The 10,923-nt window shown below is 33.1% G+C and overlaps 1 protein-coding gene across 2 annotated transcripts in view; it reads left to right on the forward strand.

The window, feature by feature from the left end:
- The first annotated feature begins 3,361 nt into the window (after positions 1–3,361).
- LOC110865743 (serine carboxypeptidase-like 18) overlaps positions 3,362–10,923 on the forward strand; it is a 24,328-nt gene continuing 16,766 nt past the window's right edge. For both annotated transcript variants that reach the window (XM_022115063.2, XM_035974838.1), the window contains exons 1-2: positions 3,362–3,544; positions 6,775–6,920. In XM_022115063.2, coding sequence (XP_021970755.1) covers positions 3,420–3,544; positions 6,775–6,920 — 271 coding nt within the window. In that variant the 5' untranslated portion in view covers positions 3,362–3,419. The remainder of the gene's footprint in view (positions 3,545–6,774; positions 6,921–10,923) is intronic.

The raw sequence follows: 10,923 nt of genomic DNA on the forward strand, positions 1-10,923 counted from the left end.
CATCAAAATTGAAACCACGGGACTCAGATTTAAAATGTTTCATTTTTGACTAAAGTGACCTAAAGTCAAGAATAATTTTGGTTTTGAATTCGATTTTGAATTCGATTCTGAATTTATGATTTTGAATTCGATTCGAAATTCGAATTCAATTTATACATAATTTTTAACATATGTATATACACACACAAACAAATATATACACACACATATAACTTCTAAACTTGGGCAAAGTATGAACTACAACCATAAGTGACAAGTTTATTAATTATAACATTATCAAACCTACTGACCAATAGCTCATACTATTTATTTTTAACTTTATACTTAACTTAAATCACTACGAGTAACTAAACTTTCTTCTAAATTTTGGTGTTTTGACATATTGATAGTTAATTAATTTTGCGTATTATTATATTTTATGTTTAAAATAATTAATTTGTAGTAGTTTTAAAAAATGAACGTAAAATAATTCATTGTTTAGGGTGAATTTGAATTAAATCGAATTTATTTGAATTCGAGTTTCAAATATTAATCGAATTGAATCGAATACGTATTCAGGTAAAAAAAATAAAAATTTGAATAATTCAAAAAAAAAATTATTCGATGAACACCCCTAACGGTCATAATGTCTTATTACATTTATTTTAGTCTCTCACTATTCTCACACTCGTATATTTTATTCCAACACCCCTTTTCACTATATCTCACAATATAAAAAAAAGATAAAGTAGAGAGGCGTGGAAACATTAACTTCTTTGTTTTAACATGAAAATTTAAATTAGATAAAAGTAAAATGAAAATTCAAAGAAGATAATGTAAAAAACATATGTAACTGGATGCTTTAGTTAGTAGTTACTATATTTTTTTGTTGTTCACAAGGTGCACCTTACAATCCTCATGAGTTTCACCATATTATATAAACTTATGAGTTAATTTCCAAAATCGTTATTGAGGTTTGGGCACGTTTGTCATTTTTCATATAAAATAACACTTTTGTACCAAATTGCCCCTAACGTTTGTAACTTTTTGCCATTTTCATCCAAACCACTAACTTAGTTTATTTTTTCTGTTAAATTGAGTATGTTTGGATGAAACTGACAAATATAAAATCACAGGGACGATTTTGGCAATTTACTCAAACCCTTTTTAATTTCTTTTATTTAATTATTTTTATTACATATATAATAAAAAAGAATATACATGGTTTTAGAAAAAAAAATTAATAATTTTGTAACATAATTTTTATAAATTTTCATCCAAATCACTAACTCAGTTTATTTTTTCTGTTATGGTGAAGGATGTTTTAAATTTTATAAATTAAGACAGAAATTAATTTACAACTTCTTTATAAAAATCAGTTTTATAAAGAGAAAATGTCATTATTGTGCAAAACGTAACAATCGATTACAACTTTTAGTATTTATCAGTTGTAGATAGGGGTGCAAACAAGCCGAGACGAGCCCGAGCTCGACCGGGCTCGAGCTCGAGCTTGTTTAACATATCAAAGCTCGAGCTCGACTCGATTCGAGCTTTATTTCTAAAGCTCGAGGGCTCGACTCGTTTAGTATTTATTAATTAATTTATATTAATTATAATTATTATTATACATATAATTAAGTTATTTTTTTATATTTATATAAATGGTAATTATTATTATATAAATATATGTTTAATATATTAATAAAAATATATAAACAGAAAGCTCGTTTAGGCTCGCGAGCCGATTCGAGCTCGATAAGCGAAGCTCGGGCTCGTTTACTAAACGAGCTTTGTTTTTTAGGCTCGGACTCGAGCTCGATTAAGCTCGGCTCATTCGAGCTTTTTTTCGAGCCGAGCTCGAGTAGCTCGGCTCGTTTGCACTCCTAGTTGTAGAGATAGAAAAAATTTGTAAAACGTTACATATTTTTTAAATGTGTTGAGCACGTAGGAAATATGTTGGTAGAAATAAAATATTTATTTAATTAAGATTTATAGGGTAACTAACTAATACTTATTCTGAGTGGCTTCAGTAGAAACTTTTGGTTCATAACATTATAATTACAATTTGGTGGGTAATTTTAAGGTTTGGTAACGATATGTTGTTTGATAGATTGGGGGGGGGGGGGGGCACTGGATTCTGTTTTTTCCTTAGGAGCGAATTTAAAAGAGTAGAAGATAAATTACAAACTTGGTACATATGATAAGACTTTTTTATTTGACATTTTTCAATAAGGTTACCAGCATCTTAGTTTTATAAAATTTAGAGGTTTAAATAGATTCTATTTTTATAAAACTGATTTATATAAAAAATTATAAATTGATTTCTGTCTTAGTTTATAAACATCCTTCGCCTTAATAGAAAAATTAACTTAGTTAGTGGTTGGATGAAAATTTATAAAAATTATGTGACAAAGCTATTATTTTTTTCATATAAAAATTGCATATATATTATTTTTTATTATATATGTAACAAAATTAATTAAATAAAATAAATTTAAAAGAGTTTGAGTAAATTGTCAAAATCGTCCCTTTAGTTTTATATTTGCCAGTCATCCAAATATTCTTAACTTAATAGAAAAAATAAACTAAGTTAGTGGTTTGGATGAAAATTGCAAAAAGTTACAAACGTTAAGGGCAATTTGGTACAAAAGAGTCATTTTGAACGAAAATACCAAACCTGCCCAAAACTCAAAGACAATTTTGACAATTAACTCTAAATTTAGTCTACACTTCACGTGTCAAGCTTTCATATTTTATCCTTTTGTATAATGTATAATTGTTAAAAAGAAACTCAAGTGGTGCTTCATTCGCTAACGTGGGAAATAAAGAAATGTTAAAAATTAAACGATATTGAGACGAACGAAAGTATCATGGACTCCTTTTGCCAATGGTGGAAACTATGTTTCTCTTAGTCCCTCTGTATCAGGGTTGTATATGGCACCTTATAGCGTTCGGCAACACCATTACAACCGACACTATGGTGTTGAAATTTTGATTCTTCGCGAAAAATATCACGGCATGCCCCTTCCTCCCTCATTCACACATATATTTACATACATATTTATGTATAATTAAAGGGGTTATATAACACTCTTTCCACTACACCCTCTTATGATATAAACCCTCATAAAGCCACCGCTTGCACTTTTTCATCACTTGTCGCATAAGCCCCACCAAAGGACTTTATGGGGTTTTATGACTGACTACACATGACCTTACCGCAAAGCTGATGGATCTAAAAGTAGTGTGGGTCCAACTAAACTTAAAGCAATTACATCCACATAATGGGTTTGAAATGTGTTTCATGCCAAATAATGAGGTGTACAAACCGTATCAATACTATGTTTATACACAAAAAATGTCCTTTATAAATATCACCATCTAGCCATTGTTGAGCTACAAAAGCTGAAAGGGCACACCTTATAGTTCATGTTGAAACCATGATTAAATATTTTATTTTTCTTCTCATTCTACAATCCTGTCAGATAACTAAATCATATTCTAAATCAGTTATCAGAAGACTTCCTGGATATCCTGAAGATCTTCCTTTCAAATTAGAAACCGGGTATGCATCTTCTTTGTATTAATTTTATTCATTAAAGAAATGCTTAATATAAAGTTCTATACATAATAAAGTATATGAACATGTGAAAAATATATATAAAATTGATATTGTTGTTATATACATCTAAACGAATTAAACTAGGTTGTTTTGATTAAATGTAAACTAGGTTAATCTTTTTTCCTTATTTTCTTCATCTAGTCTGCATCTTTGTTTCTAGTTTTCAACTCACCTATTTTCCAGTTTTGCCCCACTCATCTTTCACATAGCTGCCTTTGAACGACTAACTAAATCACCAGGATAAGCAATTGCATCCTCTCCTCTATAACGGTCAGAGTTGGATGTATACCCGAGCCACCAGTTCCGGGGAAAACCCGTCCGCCTGAAGGCCCATCGCAATAAAACCTGGTTCGGATAGGTTTCGAACTGGCGACCTACAAAGAGCCCTAGTTCTAAACTTCATTGCTACCACCAATGTCCTTTAAAGTGATGTTACTTAGAGTTGAACTTAGGAGCTCAAAGAGAGAAACAAATGACTAACTACTAGACTAACTTGTCAGGTATTCTTTGTCTGCAATCACATGTCTTCTTATAACAAATTGGGAAAACTTCACAGAATGATCAAGTTTTTCATTTGTTTCACTAAAGTCATTCAAAGTTTTTATTCTTCAAAGTTACTCAATTGTCGTTTTATGCTCTAATTGGTAGGGTAACAAGTTACTCTTTAGGATTTAAAGGTTGATGACGTAGATTTAAAATTAAAAGACTTTAAAGGTCAAAATCAAACTGGAATTGAGACTGGTTAGATCTTAACCATATCTTGATGGATTGGTCTTGGGCCTCTTGGCAATTATTTACATTTGTTATATTTAAATTGTCAACGGTGCAAATCAGATCTTGATGGATTGGTCTTGGGCCTCTTGGCAATTATTTACATTTGTTGTATTTAAATTAGGGGTGACAAAATAGGTGGGTTGTATGGGTTTATTAAGAGAAGGGTTAGGATGAGTTTGGATCAGGATGGGTTTGGGTTAAGATGAGTTTCTAGATAGGCTAATAGTAAAAATTAAAAAAAATAAAAAAATAAGAAAATAAATAAAAAATCTAAGAAATAAAAAAAAAATTAAAAAAAGTTAAAAAATTATTTATATTCTATATACATCTCTACTACTATATTGATTTTCAATTAAAATGTTAATATATGAAACATAAAGTAGTTCTCTTTTGGCATTCATAGTCAGCAATAACTATTAAGTAACAAAGAATCATATTAACTTTATAGTCGCTGCAAATCATCATTCTGGCATGAACTGGAACAAATTAAAACGTTTGCAAGATTGTATATTTTTGGTAAAATAAATATCACAATTTCTAACTTTCTGAACCATTGGACATATTTGTGCTAACAAATCATCATTCTTTCATTAAAACGAAATTCACTATTTTAGCAACAACATAGGATTTTTCTAAACATAATAAAATCACTTAACTTAAGTTTCAGAGTCATATACCTTTAATCACTTAACTTGAGTTATATCATACAGCAAGAAACAAACACACAATGTTTTAAGAAGATCATGTGAGGGCTGAATTTGGCCATAGGGTTCTTCAATTTCAAGCGATTTAGGGAGGGCTGATTCATGGGAGGCCTCCAAGTATCCTAGGACGTGGCACAACTGACATACCAGGCAATGGTTTCGATTTGAATGGGTTTTGGCTGTTTGTGTGGAGGCCAAGGCAAAAACAAAAAGCTGGGCGCAGACTCTACCATAAGCTACGGTAGAGAGCGTAGCTTACAGTGACGTCTTGCCAAAATCATAATTTTCACACATTGGCAGTTTTAGTCCCTCGTCTCCACAACTCTTATATACTTGCACACCTTGTTATAAATAGCACATAAAGCCCTCCATGGCCAATATTAGGTACACCCAAGAGTATGATCAACATCATAAAACTCCTGGTTCGTTAAAAGGTCACTCAGAGATATAAATTAACATGTTGACGCTTTTAACCCTTCTATTTACAAACTTACAAATAATTCCACAAACGGCTCCTCACGTCCAACAAGTGGCTCAATTGAGAATACGGACACCGTATAAGGTCACTCAGAGGCATAGTTTCAGCATGTTGACACTTTTAATCCCTCCACATTCATACTTTTCGTTGTTTGGCAAAAAATAGTCCCTCCTAGCCAACTTTAGGCATATTTAGGATTAGGGACACGTGTCAATGTATTATTGGACATGATTTTACGAGGTGTTACACCGCATCACCAGTCCGCCATACCTTCTTCATTTTTGTTTTTATCACCGATTCGCATCACCGAGTGTGTTTTTAGGTTGGTCGCCGGACGTCATCGATGTCAACGTCTCCATTGAAGAGGAATCGAGTTATATGAAGAGGATGACGGCATGATTTACATGTTTGATACTATATAAATACCTTGGGGTTTTTAATGACATGTTTGAGAACCTAAAGGTTGTTTATGGAATGGTTATGGTGTTAATTTAATTTATTAATAAAAAAACAGGGTGAAATGACTAAAATGCCCTCACATGCAACGCATGTGAGGTGACTTAATCAAGAAAACAAACGCCGTTTGTGTTAAAGGTTATACTCTGTAACAAAACATGAGCATAAAGGTTGGGTTCTGCCGATTTCATAGTGAAAGGTATAAAGTGCAGCTTAGGTTATACATAAAGGTTGATTTGTGCAATTTTGTCTAAGATTAATTTAGTGTAAATTGGGAATAAGTAAGATTAATTTATAGCCTAGTGGCATCTTGGTGGTGGGATAAGACTTTGGGACCAATAGGTCCTGGGTTCGATTCCCACAAGGGGGGTTTTCTCATATTTATTAGGTTTCCTCCTGAATTGGTATATAGGCATTATGCCTAGTGGAGATGGATATGATCGGGTGGTTCCACTGGTGGCATGATGATACTCCAGTGGTCCGTCAGTGATCCAAATTTGCCGTTCAAAAAAAAAGTAAGAATTGCCTTTAAAAAAATAGTAAACAATAATAATAAATAAGATAAAAAAAAAACTATTTAATGTTTTACAATTATAGTCTTTGTTGGTTTTCTTCCTAACTAAATTTTCAATCCTTCCCGTGTATTCTCATTTCTACATTATAAGACACTCGCACATACACATATGATATGTATATAAGTTTTAAATATCCTATTAATAGAAAATTAGCATGCATTAAATTTGTATTGTATTGTATGGAAGTTACATTGGAGTAGGGGAGAAGGAAGACGTGCAATTGTTCTACTATTTTATTGAATCGACGAGAAATCCAAAAGATGATTCTTTAATATTTTATATACCTGGTGGTCCGGGGGCTTCCGCCTTAGCTGCTGTCTTGCATGGAATGGGTATGATTTTTTCTCTTTGAATTTATATTACAACCTTTCTTTTTTCGAACCACGAGTATTTTATCAAAATCATAGAATAGAGACAAGGGGCAAGCAGAAAGCTCAAAGTACCAAACAAACCAAAAACATAACATAATTATATCACGAAGATTAAAATCATGCCATTTCTCCCAATCAAGATTCTTATACGAAGAAGATTTAGGTGCTGTTTGTTTTTTCAGAGGTAAAACGTCTGCAGTCTGCGAACCACATCTGTAGACATCTGTAGCTGAAGAGGTGGACCAAACCTCTGCAGTCTGCAAGAAAAAGACTGTTTGTTTTTTAACTTCTGCAAGCTGTTGATATAAATTGAAATATAAATAAACTGATTTTATTTAACTTAAAAGAGTTTTTCAACATTAAAACATAAATAATAGTTATACAATACTGAAATAATATTCATAATTTGATTAACATAACTTCTGCAAGAAAACCTCATACTTTGCATAATAATAATAATCGGAACGTGAAAAAAATCATACATAATCTATTGCAAAATCAGTTTAACATATAATTACACTATACAATTTATTTACAATAAAGGCTGTAGCCTTCAAAAAAACAATGACACAAATATATGAATTGAACAAATCAATTCACTGTCTATAATCAACAAAACCTAATTCCAAATCATAATTCACCCATTCCGGCAAACCGAAACCGAATCGAACTACATACCGAAGATCAAGAATCTGACATCTACCGGAATCAGAACCGGCATCGAAAGCGATTAACGGTGAGCTTATACATGTTGAACTACCGTCAGCTTCATTTTGACCTCCTTTCTTCGTGGTGAAATCAGTTGATGTTGTCATCGATTTGTTCGATTGATAAGAGCAGAATGATTCGGATTTCATATCTGTTAGGGTTTGGATTTCATAGTCGTTAAAAACCATCGCCGTCATTGGATGCTTTGATTAACAGCATAAGCTTTGATGAAACACAATAAACAAACATACCTTGAAATGAGAAGAGGGAAGCGACGACAAAAAGAAATAAGGAGAAGAGGGCATCGACGGGCAAAAAGAAAGAAGGAGAAGAAGAAGAGGTCAGCGACTGCAGGGGAGGAACTAGGGTTTTTTTAGGAGAGTGTGTTTGTTGCTGGGCAAAAAGAAAACAAGAAGAAGAGGTTTGAAGACATGAGTCCACATCTGCCCTAAGAATAGGACGCGCAGACCTTTTTTAACGAAAGGTCTTTGAGAAAACGAACAGTCTTCAGACCCAAAGGTCCGCGCGTGGTATGCGTCGCGCAGGCATAACAGGTCATGAAGCTCTTCTTGAAAAAAACAAACAGCCTTTTATTCTTTAACCAGTGAAAAGACTCCTCTTTAATCCTATCAACCACTCGAGACACCCCCACTTGCATCCCCTCAACGATCGTCTCATTTCTTATTTTCCAAATAATCCACATAGTCACGAATGAGAACACAAAATAACCTTATACGACTCGTATACACCATATTAAAAATAAGATTCCACCATGTGTGATTATTAGATCCCTATTAATATCCTTCTCAAATATATTATAATATAGTATATAAAAAAGACAATAATATCTTTATCAAAAAGTGTAATAATATAATGAGTAAACTGCCATTTTGGTCCCTGTGGTTTGGTCAATTTTGCCACTTTAGTCCGAAACTCAAACTTTTTGCATCTGGGTCCCTGTGGTTTCAATTTTATTGCCATTTTGGTCCAAAAATGAAATCAGATCATATTTGTCTTATAAAATCCTGTTATTTCGTCATTTTCCGCAGGGGCAAAATGATCATTTCTTTTTTATAAATAAATACCATATTTTATAAGACAAATATGACCTGATTTGCCCCTGAGAAAAATGACAAAATTGCAGGATTTTACAAGATAAGTATGACCTGATTTCATTTTTGGACCAAAATGGCAATAAAACTGAAACCACAGGGACTTAGATGCAAAATGTTTGAGTTTTGGACTAAAGTGGTAAAAATAACCAAACCTTAGGGACCAAAATGACAGTTTACTCTAATATAATATATAAAAATGAGAGTGACGTAGTGCTTAAATGTATTATAATATACATTAGGATTTCCTCATCTCACCTTAGCAAAATCCACCTACAAACCAAACGGTAAGTAATAGTTTCTTTCAAGTTTTCTAATTAATACATATCTTATATTATACACACCTTTTTTACAACCAGTATTATTTCTCTAATATCAAGAACCAAGTCAATTTAAAAAAAATATATATAGAACTTGATGCATATGTTACATAATGAAAGTAATTTATTCATTCGGCCTATTTAACGAAACTAATTTATTCATTTAGTCGTCATTTCTTTTTTGTCTTATTTTAAAAGGCGTTTCCTATGTCTGACAAAACCGGTAAATTTTCATAGAGTTGTTCACTTGCTTGACCTCATTCATTCACAATTTCACACACATACTGCCATACATTAAAGAGATTATATACTGGTAGTGAGAGAGACCGAAGAGGATAACCGGTGGGCCACCGGCGACTACAAACGTCCACCCGGCAAAGGGGCGTTGGTGCCACGGTCTCTTCTCATCTCTGCCTCTCTCTAAAAACCCACAACCACCACCACCTTCCTGGTCCACGTTTTGTTCCACCGCCGATAACCACCATCACAACTACCACCACCGGTAACCCTCACAAGCAGTGGCGGATTCAAGAATTTTTTCCAGGGGATTCCTTTTGATAGATTCTCATTAATTATCACTATTTTTTTTCCAAATCATACAAGGATTCCACTAATTTTTTTCCATTTTCTTTCAAACCGATGGGGTTCCTGGGAACCGAGGAACCCCCTGGATCCGCCCCTGTTCATAACCACCCAGCATCTACCTCTTCCTTGTCACAAACCCAACTGGCAGCCGTCACAACTCATGTCGACAACCGACATTTCGCAAACCGGTAAAGTTGAGTGCAAAAGGAAAGGCATGTTCCATCAGGCGGGTAACTTTCAAAAGTTCCATGGCCAAATTCAAAAGGCGAAAACATTACTATTTCTCAGGATGTTCTAAATTAATATATACAATATACAATATATAGTGGGCTTTCCCCGCCGCAACGCGGCGGTAATTTGGCCGACATCAGTTCGGTTTGTCACAGTAATGAGCTATCCCCGCGCTCAGAGGCGGTCCTGATGATTAAGGTGCCTTGGCCGAGCTAGAAAAAATATGCCCATAACCCTTAGGCCTTAACAAATTAAATAATGTAAATTATATTTTTTTAAACGCCCATTAAAGGTATAGCAATAAATGATCATTCACATCTATATATCACCAATAAATTTTAGAATTTTTGGGCCCCGATGTATATATAGTGAAAGTGTTAAATACAAGATTCCTTAACGTGCGATGATACAATACGAAATTACACATGTTATAAAATCAAAACCCTAATCACGCATGGACAAAAACAATAATCACGCATGAAGAAAATCCATAATCACGCATTGTTATGATTTTTGTTCATGCATGATTTATGGTCTTGTTCATGTGTGATTATGTTTTTGTTCATGATTAGGGTTTTGAGTTTTATAACATGCGTATTTTCATATCATACCATCGCATATTAAGAAATATTGTACGTTAACTTTCCCCTATATATATATATATATAGGGTAGGGATATGGTAAAAAGTGTCTAAAATGTGAGAAGGGTAAGAAGTGTTCTAAACCATTGGATATTTGATCTAATGGTTGAGATCAATAGGGTATAAAAATGTAAATTATGTTTTAATTAGAAGGACATTATGTAAAATTGAAGGGCAATAGTGACTTTTCCAACGTTTCAAATATGGTAACCGTTTCAAAACCCCCATTAATCTCATAAAAATCAGCGAATTTATGGTAACCGTTTCAAAACCCCCATCAATCTCCTAAAAATCAGCGAATTTCTCGTACAGAATAAATTCTTCGATTTCCTTCACAACAACTTTTATAACACTATAAGAACAGTAT

This window comes from Helianthus annuus, chromosome 6, assembly GCF_002127325.2.
Source record: "Helianthus annuus cultivar XRQ/B chromosome 6, HanXRQr2.0-SUNRISE, whole genome shotgun sequence".
NCBI classification, from domain to species: domain Eukaryota; kingdom Viridiplantae; phylum Streptophyta; class Magnoliopsida; order Asterales; family Asteraceae; genus Helianthus; species Helianthus annuus.